The following is a 16,156-nucleotide window of genomic DNA, read 5'->3' as shown; positions in this document are numbered from 1 at the left end:
CTTGCACAGGTTAACAGTTGTACATTGAACAGTATTGCAATTATCATTGTTACGTTTATTACAATTATTCTTATCATCTATAATACAGTTACTAAGTGCATTTTTATCATTCACCAGTGTGTCATTCTCTGTAACCACCCTCTCTCTCATTGCCACATTTCTCTCACCAAGGTGAGAGTCAGCTGTATGAGCTAACTCTCCTTGTATTTCACTTTCCCGTTGCCATAACTGTAAACAATCATTTTGTCTAATCTTCTGCTTGGCAGATTTTATTAGACCTATCCTTTTTCGTAGGTTCTGTAATACCTCAGGGTTCAGACTGCCTACCCGGGGAGACTGTTCCCCATCATCCTCTGTCATTCGTTCCCATTCTTTGAATACCTGATACCTTGCGGACCCTTTGGGCCAGCAACTACCAACGTGAACCCTTGTTGGACGTCCCTTCTTTGAACAACTGGCCCCCATCGTTTGTAGATATTGCTGTCTTAGCTAATTCTCACAAACAGACCTGATTGCCCGCGGTAAGGCGACGGTGAAAGTTCAACTAGTGCCTTCACTCACTCTGCGCCCCAATTGGCCTGTCCAATCCGTGGGATCTTTTGTAACCTCTATTTACTGGGGTGCGTGGGAGTATGCGATCCCTCCCCAGTAAGTATTGGTTGTTGGAGATTTCCTTAGTGAACAGCGAAACTCCCTTAAAATAACAAAAACCTACACAAATCACGTTAGAATGTACAAATAGCGTTTATGATCCCACAATAAATTTTTAATGGGTATCAAGGTAACAAACTAATGCACACAATTACGTGCGGTCCAGTCGCACAGCGCATAAATAACTAAATATTTATACGCTTTACGACCAATGGAATCAGTTGTTTAGGCTGCGAAACCTTCAGCCGGAGCTTTAACTTGACTATATGGGTGCTACGCCAAACCCCTCGGGCTGCGCTTAAATACCTCGCAGTCCTTTTGCCTGCGGAAACTACTTGCTCCTTTTTACCTTCTACAATGTTAACGCGGGCAAGCCATTCCACGCCACCAAGTGTCCACTCACCTGATGTGGTCTCCGACGGGATCCCGATTTGTGGGTTCACAAAAATAATACCTTAAGTTCCACACTCACTCCTATAAACTCATATACACCCCTGAGCTTTCTGTACAGAAATTCCTTTCATACAGGTAGGAGTCCAATCCCTGGGTTTGCAGTAGAAAAAGGTTTTCTTTTAACTAATACTTTTTGGAAAAACTGAACAACCGTGTGCTATTATCAGGTGGCTATACTATACCGCCCACCCTAAACAAGGTTATTGTGTGATTCAAGTCTCAATGGGCGTATCCGTACGCTCCGTTGCGTAAAACACGCCACGTGCGTATGCCTTTGCGTCACGTACGTGCTTTTGCACGTTGTCTGAGACACTTATGCACAAAGTGCAGATACGCCCACAGCGACACAATCAACACGTTTCTATCAATGTAAACAATATTCAAAAGAAATCGCTTACCGTACACCACACAGTATTTGCTATGCTGTGTGCGTGTCCTTTACAATTATTCCCTTAAAAATTACCCTATTTAATCTCAACTAAATAGCACCAGATTTCTTCAGCACGTGTCTAATAATCAATTCTAATGGCAACAAGAAAGTGAGCTGCAACAATGTAGATGTGTGCGTGCATGTGTGTGTATGCAAAAACAGAAATAAACAGTTTTAAAAGATACTAACGTATTGTTCTTACCTCCGGTTCCGGATTCCACCCCAGCACTCCTACAACGTAGCGTAATAGACGCTCATCTAGTCAGCACCACTGTATCCCTCACCACCAATACGGATACGAAGGGATACTGCGTTCCCGCCCTTTGCTGACAGATAAAGTCTGATTACAGTAGTGAGGATATGTGGAGGACGGACGAGCCCTCAATTGATAAAGCCTAATATTTATCCTATATAACACACTATAAAGAGGTTAAGAGACACAGTACGCAATTGGCGCACGAGGTACCGTAAGGGTACGCCCTTAGTGTAGCGGACGCTGTATCGGAAGCGAGCCGCTCGAGCGACACAAACGCTTGCGAGAATACGCAGTTGGTATCGGGCACACAACAGGTGAGCGACTACCGTAATGCTACGCTATCAGCGTAGCGGACGCTCGAGACCCCGAGGAGATCACGAGCGGCGCAGACGCTCACAAGATAACAATCAGTAGACCTTGAATGTAACACACAGAAAGGATATTCTTATACTGTAGACCTTGTACTGAAACACTGTAGCGATATAACGCTGCTTAACCTTGTTTACACTAAAGCTGTTTGAGCGATAGAGACGCTCCTATTACCCTCTGCAATATAATGAACACACAATACCGTGCTAAGGATCCAACACCTTTACTAACAAGCTTTAAGTTATATCGAAAAGGGGAAAAACAGTTTACAAGTCATACACTACATACTAACATATAAATCTAACAGAATATCTAGACATAAACATACAATAATATTACAATTTTAAACCAAACAGAGAGAGAGAGAATGTGGCCAATACAAACAAAGAGCGAGATGATTACAGAGAATTACTTACACACACACACTGGGAACGATCGCAGCGCAGCCTGGTACCAGACCCCAAGTTTGTCAATATGAAAAACCCTTTGTGGAGAGAGTGGGGGAGCTGTTCAGGCCGGCTGACCTTATATACACTACAGTACAATGGTCCCTACATTCTTATTGTTCATTGGACACAGGAATCCGTCTCCGCATTATAACAAAAGGTCAAAGGTTGGTTCATACAGGTGGGCTGTGACTATTCCTAACTGCTCAGGTGGGTGGGAAACTGGGTTTCCCGCCGCATGGGTAATAAAGTGCAAATATAGTAAATGTCCATAAACTTCTTATGTCCATAACTATACGCACGAGCGATTAATCCGCTTCAAACCAACACCGGAATATTGCTAATTATATTCTCTTCCGATGGATACTAAACACCACTGTGTAACCCCTGTCTGACCCTTCGTATCAAACAAAGAGGGATCTCTTTGTCCCCGAACATACTACATTAACTAAACTTTCAGATTCTATCAAAGGGACCATAATCTACAAAATACATTATATGATTAAAATATGTTACGATTGAGTCGCCCGCTAGACGAACACAAACTCTACCGTAAATGCGCATACCGCACGTCCGCTCATGCACGCGACCGCGAGTATACGCACGCACGGGAGGGCTCATGCACGTGCAGCGGGCACACGCATGAGGTGCATATATGGCAGTGTGCAGCGTGATATTTTTCTGACTTTCACAGTCCCATGGTTCACATGGTCTGATGACGTCAGAGGCTACATTAACTGAATAGGTTCTTGCCGCTACTGGGACAGCACTAGGGAGCTGTGCTGGTTGTTTCACAGCACACAATATGTACGTGCTGGCCCAGAGCAGGGAGGAGGTGTGGAGATAGAGCCAGCTGAGGATAACAGAATCAGCTTCCATTGTCAGCTTCATGTAGAAGGATGTCTCTGAGACTCATGTTTGTGGTAGGCGGCCTCAGTGGCAACCACTAGGTGCTGGCACCCTATGCAGCTGCCTAATGGTACTGCTGGCACTAGATGTGCTAGTTGGCATTTGGGTCGCTCTCCCGAGATGCATTTGTGGAAAAATAAGTGCATGACGCAAATGTCTGACTACTTGTCTTGCTATTGCTTTAGGGACGCAGTGTTAATGTTGTATGCAGCTGAGCGATTATTTGCATATGTGCATGCGCCAAAGTTGCACTGCGCACTTGCAATGATTAGCAAATAGCAAATAAATTCTGTGTGCATGCACTAAGTGAGTGACACACAGTCAGTGTTTAAGGGAGGTAACGGGTGGTTAGACAAGCGCTGGAGTGTCGAGACAGTTTTCTGGGCATGCCAAAAATCTGCCTCTGCGATTTCACCTGGGGAGCCCTCAACATGTCAGGAAAGCTGCTCACTCAGGAGGCCGATGGTCGAGTGATGTGCATCCGATCCTCAGTGATTGGGGGCAGCAGTGGGACTTTATCGCGCGGCTACTCTCACTGAGACGGAGCCAGCAGTGCAGACAGGTACCCCCCCAGTGAGTGATGTAACTGGAAAGGAACTTCCCGTGAGGCCACACCCCCATAGTGATGTAAACAAGGGACTTCCGCGAGGCCACACTCCCATTTTGGCATTTTTTTGCAGGGGAGGGGGTGGGCTATTAGCCGCATCGGGTGTCACCAACCCCGCTGTCGCCACTGCGTCCAATGTTTCAGGTTTTGTCAGCGTATATAGGAATGTCCAAAGCCGGCTTCTCAAACACAAGACGGCTTCTGTGTCGTTTAAAAGTAATAAAAAAAAAAAAAATATTAAATGGATATCACTATTGTGGTTGTACATACTGCTATTATCCTTGATAAATAGGCTTTCACGTGTATTGCTGGAGATATGCAGCCTGATTCACAATTCTCAGGCTACGGCTGCATTCTGTGCTTGCAGATAGATGTGGATCTTCACTTGTATTCTAAGATGGCTGAATCTATGCAACCTTACCAACCCGATTCAGCTGCCTGTAAAAGTAGCGGACATCCCTACCAGCGCACATTTGCACGGGCCTGGTGTAAGAGATCTCTAGGACGTGAGATGGATATCTGAGCATGCAATAGCTCTGAACAACGCAGTCCGCCTACATGGCCATGGGATATCCTTGGAACAGTTAGCCTACGTGTGCGGATGACCAAGAGGCACCCACTTACCTGCAATATAAATCATCTAAGGTGCCTCTGGAGTACCCGTAGTCAGTGGCGGATTTAAGTGTCGGGCCGCCCCATGGCACATATTATTGCATCCTCTCCCCCACCTCCCTGCTGGTGCTGCTATTGCTATATAAAAGAAGGATCAACAGCTGCTCTAATGCAGGTGGGGGGCAGGGTGCGGAAGCACAGCTGCAGAGCCTTTTAGCTGTGATAGGTGGCATTGCACAAACAACCTCTTTCCGTCAGTCTAGCCCCCTTGTGTTTTTCCAGCTCCAGCCCCCTCATTGTGCCATGGCTCCTCTGCCTTTCAGCACAGCGGTTCGGCTGGTGCAGGCACAGTGTGTTATTGTGATGTCACATGCGTAGAGCCACAATAAGCAAAAACACTTTATTGCACTGGCGGCACTTTAAGCATTTCACTACCACCCCCAGCCAGTGCCAGATTAAGGTCCACATGGGCCTGGAGCTGAAATCTATGAAGGGCCTATTGCATGTCGCGCAGTTGGTGTGATTAGCGTCACAGAGTGAGGGCAGGGGGGGATGTAGTGGCATACTACTGCACTTCCTCCCTCCCACACTACATCTCTTCACTATATCACTACATCTCCGCACTATGGGGCATATTTATCACAATCCGCATCTGAGATGTGCATGGAATGTGATAAATTCCACCAAAATCGCATTGAGATGATTGAATACATAGCAATAATGTATCAATTATGGCATACAGGGACAGAGCTTGTGAGAAAGTTCTTTTTCATGAAAAATACCCTGAGATTGTACAGCGCATGCCACAGTCTACTCCCCTTTCACACCCGTGACACCCCGTCCCACCTCTGCTTACACTAAGCTGCACAGTGATCAGTGAGCTCTCTCCCCCAGTCATATGGTCACTGGGCTCCTGCTCTGTGTGACCCAGATCAGCTGAGCTGTAAACCGGCATCTCATACACTGTAAATTGAGGCACCGGTTTACAGGACAGCTGATCAGTGTCCCAGAGCAGGATTCCGGCAACCAGCTGACTGGGGGAGAGAGCTCACCGATCAACACTACGTTACCTACTTACACTACATTCCTGCACTATATCACTACGCTACCTCCCCACATTATACCTCACCAATCTACCTCCCAACACTACATTACTGTTAACTACTCACACCTCATCCTTTAGAGTGAAGCAGAACAAACAGGATAGAGGGAAAGGAGGGGTGAGCCTGAGGAAGGAAGGAGTAGGAAGAAAAGGGGGACAGCTGGGTATAGGAGCAGAGAGGGGTGTGTACCTGGTCCTGGGGATGAGAGGGACTACGCTGGATGTCTAAATACTCACTACAGTGCATCAGCTTAGTGGCTGGCTTAGGCATGCGCAGGATCTTGAAACAGGGATGTGCAGGACATACCCCCAACACAGACTACTGACCTGATCTTCACATTGTATTCAGGGTCCCCTGCATTACTCATATTAGGAACTCTGATAGCTCCATGATGAAACTGCTGCTACATTTGGTCTATCAGGCACTGCCCTCTTTTCTACACAGTTTGTGCGAGGTGCAGGTGGCAAGAGGGATGGAAGTATGGGTCGTGAAAGGAATAGAGACACAGGTGGGGGGGGAGGCAGAGATACATTTGGAGAGGGAGACTGAAGCGTAGATGGGGAGAAGACAGACACACAGGTGGAGAAGGGGGTAGAGATACAGGTGGGGAGGGAGGCAGAGATGCATTTAGAGAGGGAGGCGGAAGCGCAGATGGAGACAAGGCAAAGACACAGGTGGAGTGGAAGGTAGTGACAGAGGTAGAAGCACAGGTAGAGAGAAGGCAGAACCATAGGTGGGGTGGATGGCAGAGAAAGAGGTTGATAGGAGCAGAGACACAGGTGGAAAGGAGGGCAGAAGCACAGGTGGGGGGAGGGCAGAGAAACAGGTAGGGAGGGGGCAATGGCACAAGTGGCGAACGAGGCAGAGGTACTAGTAGGAAGGTATAGGGGTGGACACACAGGTAGTGAAGGTGGCAGAGAGACAGGTAGTGAAGGTGGCACAGAGACACAAATGGAGGGAGTAGTGGAAGCACAGGTAGAGAAGGCAGAAACATATGTGGAGGGGGAGTCATACAGGTGGGGAGGGGGTAGGGATACAGGTGGGGAGGTGGTAGACACACAGGTGGGGAGGTGGTAGACACACAGGTGGGGAGGTGGTAGAGACACAGGTGGGGAGGTGGTAGAGACACAGGTGGGGAGGTGGTAGACACACAGGTGGGGAGGTGGTAGACACACAGGTGGGGAGGTGGTATAGATACCGGTGGGGAGGTGGTATAGATACAGGTGGAAAGGGAACAGAAAAAAAAAAATAAGTGTGCAATTAAAAGAGGACATGCAGCTGAAGATTCTCAATTAGAGCATTCATCAGTACTCCATTAGATTGAATGTGCGGGATGCGGTCGTTAGGTCGACCACTGAAGGTCGACATTGCTGTTAGGTCGACAGGCAATATATCAACATGGGCGTTAGGTTGACATGTACTAGGTCGACAGGGCAAAAGGTTGACATGAGTTTTCAACATTTTTATTTTTTATTTTTTCATACTTAACGATCCACGTGGACTACGATTGGGAATGGTAACCTGTGCCGAGCGCAGCGGTAGCGGAGGGAAGCACCTTGCCCGAAGCATGCAAGGGGACATGGTGCACTAATTGGGGTTCCCCGTCACTTTACGGAGAAAGCAACACCAAAAACAGTAAAAAAACTCATGTCGACCTTTTTACCTGTTGATCTAGTACATGTCGACCTAATGCCCATTGCCTGTCGACCTAACAGCAATGTGGACCTTCAGTGGTCGACCTAAGTTGGGTCGAGCCAATGACCCATACCTGAATGTGCATCTATATCAGCGCTTCCCTGTTGCAACATACACACTTGAACATCTTGCAGTGAACAATAGATACACACCGTGTATTTGAACACACCCAGGGATTCATGCCCTCCAACTGTACCAAAAGTACAGGAAAAGGGGCGTGGCCATGTCCCCTTTTCTAATTTGTACTAATTTTTATGTGTAAAATGTTGGAGGGTATGGGGATTTAAAACAAATAATTATCTTTTGAGAATAGTCCTAATAATGCTGGATAGTCCAATAAAGGTGCGATTTTCTTTTAAGTAAATCCATAGCAATATCCAAATAATATAGCCACTTCCTGTTTAGATCCTAGAACAACAGATGTGTCCTCCTTCCATATAATGGCTGAAGTCAGTAGCTGAGAGGTGGTAGTGACAGTCCACAACGTCCCCCCCCTGGGGCCACTCCGGCTACCCTGTTGCTGCAGCTAGTGGTGATGGCGTCTGGCTGCAGCACTGTCAGTGGAGAGGGGGCATAGACACAGGTGTGAAGGAAGACAAAGACAGATGGGGAGGGGAAGATACAGCTGGGGAGGGGGGAGATACAGGTGGGGAGGGGAAGATACAGGTGGGGAGGGGAAGAGACAGGAGGGGAGGGGGAGAGACAGGAGGGGAGGGGGGAGATACAGGAGGGGAGGGGGGAGATACAGGAGGGGAGGGGGGAGAGACAGGAGGGGAGGGGGGAGAGACAGGAGGGGAGGGGGAGAGACAGGAGGGGAGGGGGGAGATACAGGTGGGGAGGGGGGAGATACAGATGGGAAGGGGGGAGATACAGATGGGGAGGAGGGAGATACAGGTGGGGAGGGTGGAGATACAGGTGGGGAGGGTGGAGATACAGGTGGGGAGGGTGGAGATACAGGTGGGGAGGGGGGAGATACAGGTGAGGAGGGGGGAGATACAGGTGAGGAGGGGGGAGATACAGGTGAGGGGGGGGGGAGATACAGGTGGGGAGATACAGGTGGGGAGGGTGGGAAGATACAGGTGGGGAGGGGGGGGGGGGAGATACAGGTGGGGAGTGGAAGATACTGGTGTAAGAGCAGCAGATGACATGGGAGGAGTAAAAATGGGATGCAGCATGTTCACAGGAGGAGCTGCGACCCCTATGTGAATGGTGCATCGTGAAATTCCGTGCAAACAAGTAGCAGACCTCTGTCCTAAATGATCTAGCACTCACAACTCCCCCCCAGCCCCCCTTCCCCGGCAACCCCACTGACCCCCAGCTCTGCCCACCTGCTGAAGATCCATCTTCAAAGTTCTAACACTGTCAGCAGAGTCTGCAAAGCTTCAGGCCATCCATGATCCAAAGGTGCACAGGAGGCGGGGCTTTGAACGGGTCCCGGGGGCGGAGCTTGGACGGATCCCGGAGGCGGGGCTTTGGACGGGTCCTGAGGCGGAGCTCAGATGGATCCCGGAGGTGGAGCTTTGAAGGGTCCCGGGGGGGGGGAGCTTGGACGGATCCCAGAGGCTGAGCTTTGGATGGGTCCCGGGGGCGGAGCTTGGACGGATCCCGAAGATGGAGCTTTGGACGGGTCCCGGGGGCGGAGCTTGGACAGATCACAGAGGCTGAGCTGTGGGCGGATCCTGGAGGCGGACACAGGTCTGGGAGGTGGTGCTTACGGCTTAGGAGGCCGGCTCTGGTCAGGGGGAGAGTAAGCTGGGCTGGTGGTGACAGGAAAAACTTTTTCCTGTCAACACTGGCAGTACTGCAAGGGATCCTGTGGGCCTATTTTGAATGGGGGGCCTGGAGCTGCAGTTCCATCCGCCCCATTATTAATCCGGCCCTGCCCCCAGCAGGTGAAACCCTAGGGCACATGTGGGAAATCTACCACTGCCTGTAGATGATCATAGTTTTGTATGCTGAGCTCAAGATTTATTTGCAATGTGAAAAGGCAACAAACACAAAATGCACTTGCACACAACTCTATCGGGCTCTAATTTTCGTAAGTGGGCCTACCGCTAGTGATAGCCTTAGTAGACAGCAAGAACTAGGATAGGCAATTACGTGGTTGGCTGAAGCAGTCACACGGTGTAGTTGGGGGCTCGTCTGACATATACTCTGCCACTGGATTCACTGGAAAATCAGAGCACAGAGATAGGGTTGAAAGATTGTGATTTTCGGTTTCCAATAGTTTAACCTCCAGCAGTACAACAGATTCTGTACTTCTTAGTCTGTCTATTTGAATTACTGTGACTCCCACTGTATGAGCCAGAGGTGAGAGAGTACTTGCAGCCACATGGTGCATCACCAGTACAAGAGGGCATTCTCACATAGTTGACCACTGTCAAGCAGGAGCAAAAGGCCCAATTGACTGTGTGTTTCCTGGGCCTATACAAGCCAATCTATGAACATAGAAACCCTTATCAGAACGTGGAAGGATAGAACTGGCTCTGAATGCGCCTGCAATCCCCATAGAGCCATGTGCAAGTTTTCAGTCTCAGGAAAAGACTGGGAGGTGGTGGTGGGGGTTTTACTGAACAACGAGGGAATCTGTACAACACAGTTTCCATTGCACAGCATATGTGACAGTGACAGCCTCTTTGTGACATACTATACACCTGGCAATGAGTGGGGTACATGTGGGCCAGTGAGAGGGCTGGCTAACATACCGCACCGGGGTAAGAATGACTATCATCTCCACCATTTATAATAGTATAAGCCAGGCATTCCCAACCACGGTCCTCAAGGCACACCAACAGTGCAGGTTTTAGTGATATCCAGGCTTCAGCACAGATGGTTAAATCAAAATAACTAAGGCAGAGGTTCTCAAACTCGGTCCTCGGGGGCACACACAGTGCATGTTTTGCAGGTCTCCTCACAGAATCGCAAGTGAAATAATTAGCTCCACCTGTGGACCTTTTAAAATGTGTCAGTGAGTAATTAATACACCTGTGCACCTGCTGGGTTACCTGCAAAACATGCACTGTGTGTGCCCCCGAGGACCGAGTTTGAGAACCTCTGAACTAAGGTATTAATGAAGTCACCTGTGTTCAAGCCTGGATCATACTTGCCTACCTGACCCTCTCCATGAGGGAGAAAATGCTCTGTTCCTGGACTTTCCTGGCAATATATGATTGCCATCACCTGTGGTGAAACACCTTTCTTATCAATTAACTAGCTCACCACAGGTGATGTCAATCATACATTACTAGGAAAGTCCGGGAACAGAGCATTTTCTCCCTCATGGAGAGGGTCAGGTAGGCAAGTATGGCCTGGATATCACTAAAACCTGCACTGTTGGTGTGCCTTGAGGACCGCGGTTGGGAATGCCTGGTATAAGCACTCACATATAATCACATATGTGGACGTCATGGAGTGACTCCTGTCTACTGGGGTAAGAAGAGAGTCTTTAGGGGAACACATACAGGTTAAGGTTAAATACTAGACTTCTGCAATGTATAAACAATTGTAATACTTAGTACAAAACCCCCCTCAAAAACCAAAACCCTATTGACTTGGTGAATATATAGCATTTGTTTTCCTATAGTCTTTGTGAGACTTGGCCCGTTGTCCATACTAATCGTGAGATTCATTTCTCTAGTCCAGCATGAAAGAGTTCCTGTTGCTATGGCATACACCAGTGGTGCCCAACAGTTCATGTTTTCCAGGTCACCTAGCAGTTGAACAGGTGTATTCATTACTCACTGACACATTATAAAAGACCCACAGGTGGAGCAAATTATTTCACTTGCAATCCTGTGAGGAGACCTGAAAAACATGACCTGTTGGGGGTACTTGAGGACCGAGGTTGAGAACCGCTGGCTTACAGCACACAGTGAAATCTTGTTTCTACACATGGGCTTATACTGAAAATCTTTATATTTATTGAAGGTTTTACAATGACATACAATATACAACCGAGTATAAAAAAAGTTTTCTATAAACAAAAAAAATGTTATTGCATTTTTATGTTAAAAAAAAGTTAACATAGGTAGAATGAGTCTACATTTTTATAGAATACAATTATACATAAACTGTAGACATACAAAGAAATTTAAAAATAGTCTACGTTATATTACAGTCCCTTTAAATGTATCAATAACTTACTCCAAAATAGCATTTCCTTATATCATTTAGCAACAGAAACCTTTGTTCAACCTTTTTTATCCCCGCAAGTCAACATTTGGCACTGCAGTCATCACCAGTTCTTTGCGCTTTTGCTCAAGTTTCATCTGGTTGGATGGGGCATTTTGTAAAGTTGTGACCTATGAGCTCTTACATAAGCGTATTGGGACCATATCAATTGAGCCCCTAGAACTCTAGGCACAGCCCTGAAAGGAAGTGAATACTTTTATAACCAAACAGTGTATAAAGAACTGTAACATTCAATTACTTGTTCCTGTAAAACTAGTTACAGGAACTAGTTACTGTCCCCTTACACTCACTAATTAACACTACACGTTTCCCTCACCTTTTATTTTTCCCTGTAGATTGCAAGCTCTTTGTGCAGGATGCTCGATCATATTGTGCTACTACAAAAACTGTAATGTACTGCTGTACGTCGCCCAGGAAGATATTGCTGCTTTATAACATACTGTAACTACGGTAATAACCACCTATAGTGCTAACAAAGGATAAGAGACTTGTATTGAGGTATATAAAGTACGTACATTTCTGTAGGCAGGTTGGTGATATCCGTGCATTGTGTGTACATGGGAATAGCTAAAGGTGGGTACACACTTGGACGATATGCCAGTCCAGCACATAAATGTTTATACCACCTGAGAGCAGCTGCAGTCTCTACAGAAATGTTTATGCCACCTGAGAGCGGCTGCTGTCCCACATTTATATCAGCCACTGTTTATTCTAAACTCCAGACAAAATGTAGATCACAATCAGACATCTTCTCCTGAAAAACCTTATCAAAGGCTTTGCTCTGCTGTTCTGTCAGGTGCTGCTTCCAGTCTCCAACGATACCTGCAATAAAGAAACAAGGTATAGTGAGGTGGAGAGTTTACAGTACACTCCAAACTTTGTCAGTACTCACAAATGGGAAATGCCCTGCTTCAATGTCTCTTATCAGGGCTGCTATCAGAAATTGTGGGGTCAAGTTCAAATGAAGCATGCAGAACGCCAGCTCCTTCCACCACCAATGGCAGGTGGACACAGAGTTGTAGCATGGAGCCATGGTGCCCACAGAAGGTGCATGCTCTAATAGCAACTCCCATAGTACTGGTGTGACACATGTACCTTACATGTCCCTCAGACCTTCCTACATTGTCCCTTTAACATTTTCATGCATAGAGGGCACTACAGTGGACAGCTGTATTTAAGTCATTATCTCCTACAGAAGCTATAGTTTGACATCACTAGTGTATTGTGTCCTCTTAGGAGCTCCACCAAAATAAGAAGGTATGCCCTCTAGTAGCAGTTTTTCTATTCCTACAAAAACACGGTTCAAAATTAAATGGCTGAGAAAAGTTCACCAGCATCGAGCACTTCAGAGATTTCTGTAAAGTATTTTTACTCAAAGGGGGAATTCAATTGTTTGAGACGTCTGATAATACCATTAGGACTGTTTAGATGCCCAAACAATTGTAACAATTTAATTGATGTTTGGGTGCCCATGCATATCGCGCTCAAACAGACAGTGTTTAGCAGCAGAAAATGGCTAATCCCATCTAGGGGTATATTCAATTAGGGTCGAAAACGGACGTCTGTCGAAAAGACGGCAGTTTTCGACTTTTTAAGGTCGAATAGTGATTCGACCTATTCAATCCCATCAGTTTTTATTCGAGAAGTTGTGGAATTCGACTTGTTGAATAGTACGTGAATCGGCGGTATAGCTGCCAATTCACGTAGTTTTGAGTGAAACGGGGCCAAATTCGACAGGATTTGGCCCCGTTTCCGACCATCTCAGTCAGACATAAAAAAATGTCGGACTGAGATGTGGGAACCAGAGGAGGTGGGGGCGGGGGAGCCGCGGGGTGACGGGGGACAGCCGCGGACATACAGGGGAGAGCAGCGCTACAGCACAGCGCTGCAGCAGGATGTCTCACAGCCGTGCCGCTCACGGCAGCGTCCACCCGGCTCCAGCAAGTGAGGTCATGCTTGCTGGAGCCGGGTGGACACTGCCGTGAGGTCTGGCGGCTCTGAGACAACCTCCTGCAGCGCTACTGTAGCGCTGCTCTACTCCGTCTGTCCGCGGCTATCCCCGCTGGTCTCCCCCCAGCTCCCTCCCCTCTCCTCCTCTGGGTCCCTCGTCTCAATTCGACTTTTTAAAAGTCGAATTGAGATGAGATTGAATAGGGGTTATCGGATCCATTCCGACAAATGCATGTCGGAATGGATCCGACCCTAATTGAATATACCCCTTAAAGTCTTACTATGGGTGTCCAAACTCGCTACAATGCTACCATCATCTGGCAATATACAGTAAATTGCACGGGTCAATGGACAGGAAGCTGCGGGAGGAGGAGAGGTGTGGTCAGGGATACACATAGGGAACTTAGTGGCTGTGCTTACTATACATTGCAACAGTAGAGCACCTGGTCTGGAGGAAGGGCCCAAGAACATGACAATTCAGGCTCCCATGATCCTGGCTGCAAATGACTTATCATTCACAGGTCTGTCTGAAAGTAGCCATTCACTGATGGGTCCATCACCACCAGCTGGCCCAGTTATCAGCACATGTCCTTTACATTTGTACCCGCCTGATGACGGCACTGATTATGGGCCATATACAAGTTAGGATTATATTGTGAACTAGACACTCAAACATGGAATGTACATCTGTATTACTGAGCAAGCATTGTTTGAAGTGTTTCCCAACTTCAGTCCCCAGGGACATCTAACATTACATGTTTTCCATATACCCTAGTTGGCACACAGGTGTAATCATTACTGGCTGACTAATTTTGAAAGATCCGCAGGTGAACCTAATTATTTCACTTGTGATATTGAGGAGATCTGTAAAACATACAGTTGGGAAACCCTAGTTTACAATATGTTATTTTCAGCAGAATATTCCTTTAAATCACTGCAATTCAGCTATCTAGTAAAATAGACATAAAAACGGATGAACATTGCATGCAAGGTTACTTACCTTTCCTCATGAACTTGCTCTGCTCATGATCCATTATTTCCTGAGGGATAAGTGTGTAATTCACCATCACATTCTGACTCATAATCGAAAATTTGCAGTGCTGCTCCACTTTATCCACCTCTGTAGAGTACATGGGGCAACCCAGGAAGCCACAAATTCTCTTTATGGACCTTCTTAAGTCCTACCAAATGACGAAACATTAGCCACTGAGGTTTTGGGCATTTTAAGAAACAGTTGACTTCTCAGACACTTCTCCACATGAACTAATAAGGTTTTAATAAAATAATCAATTGATCTGACTGGTGTTAAAAATTGGCCAACCACCCAACAGTTGCCTATGATCTCAGCATACTATCAAGCCACGGTTTTGCATAGGATTATAGACTGGTCTCGTCCAGGCTCTGATAGAAAACAATGCAGTGATTTAGAGGCCTCATCCACATACCTTAACTTTCATGCAGTACCATGGTCAAACTTAGACGCTCGTTACATCCGACAGTAGGACCCACTTTGTCCTTATGGAAGACGTTTCGCTAGAAGCAGGGAGTTTCATCAGGGAAAACATCACTTTTATTTTTGTCTATCTTTGACAATTTGATGTTTTCCCCAGGAATCTCTAGTGGTTTAGCTGCTAGATGGGGGAAGGCAGGTGTGACGAGGCTGAACCATTTAATTGCAGATGGCAAACTCAAAATGTTTTTGGAGATTTGCAAAAACAAGAATATACTTAAGGATTACTGGTTTTATATTCAGTTGTGCCATTTCATTTCCTCACAAAGGAGTAACTGAACTCTACAAGGACCTTACACCCTTTGGGGGCTATTCAATTGTTTGAAAAGTCAGTTGAGTGACTGTTTTTTTCCTATCTAATAGACAGGAAAAAAAGTCACCCAACCGACTTTTCAAACACTTGAATTCCCCCCTTTGAGGCCTAATTCAGACCTGATTGTAGCCCTAATCGCCGCTGTGTGATGCCTTTGCACTTCTCCAAGGGGGGGGGGGGGCGGCACTGCATGTCCCCCCGCATGTCAGTGGGAATGATCGTAGCTGTGCTAATTTTAGCACAGCTACGATCAAGTCGGGGAATGACCCCCATTGTCCTAGTACCCTGGCACTCTCTAGTGCCGCCGACAATGTGGGAATGGTTCCAGCGTATCCATTTTTCTATGCATATGGACAATATTTTCTATGCAGCCCTAGAGAAATATTCAGATTATACAGCCATCTGGTTTAATTGGATGGAATTTAAGACTACTGAGACCTATGTTGCTCTTGTGCCCCATACTCTAATGTAGGACCTTACTACCCAGACACTGCACTGAGATGTTCGTTGAGTAGTACCACAGTACTCCCCCACCCTACCTCCCCCTCTTCTTCCCCTTGTCAAAGTCAGAAAAATATCCCCATACACTCTGCCATATTTGCACCGCACACTGGTCTGCGCTGCGCATGCGTACGCTCTCCCGTGAAGGCGCATACCCGCA

The 16,156-nt window shown here is 47.0% G+C and overlaps 1 protein-coding gene across 1 annotated transcript in view; it reads right to left on the bottom strand.

The window, feature by feature from the left end:
* Positions 1–11,428: 11,428 nt before the first annotated feature.
* LOC134969511 (sulfotransferase 2B1-like) overlaps positions 11,429–16,156 on the bottom strand; it is a 41,867-nt gene continuing 37,139 nt past the window's right edge. The window contains exons 5-6 of the mRNA XM_063945507.1: positions 14,673–14,853; positions 11,429–12,544 (exon numbers count right to left, since the gene is read on the bottom strand). Coding sequence (XP_063801577.1) covers positions 12,429–12,544; positions 14,673–14,853 — 297 coding nt within the window. The 3' untranslated portion in view covers positions 11,429–12,428. The remainder of the gene's footprint in view (positions 12,545–14,672; positions 14,854–16,156) is intronic.

This window comes from Pseudophryne corroboree, chromosome 11 (assembly GCF_028390025.1).
Source record: "Pseudophryne corroboree isolate aPseCor3 chromosome 11, aPseCor3.hap2, whole genome shotgun sequence".
Taxonomy (NCBI): domain Eukaryota; kingdom Metazoa; phylum Chordata; class Amphibia; order Anura; family Myobatrachidae; genus Pseudophryne; species Pseudophryne corroboree.
This window is presented reverse-complemented; position numbering and strand designations above follow the sequence as displayed.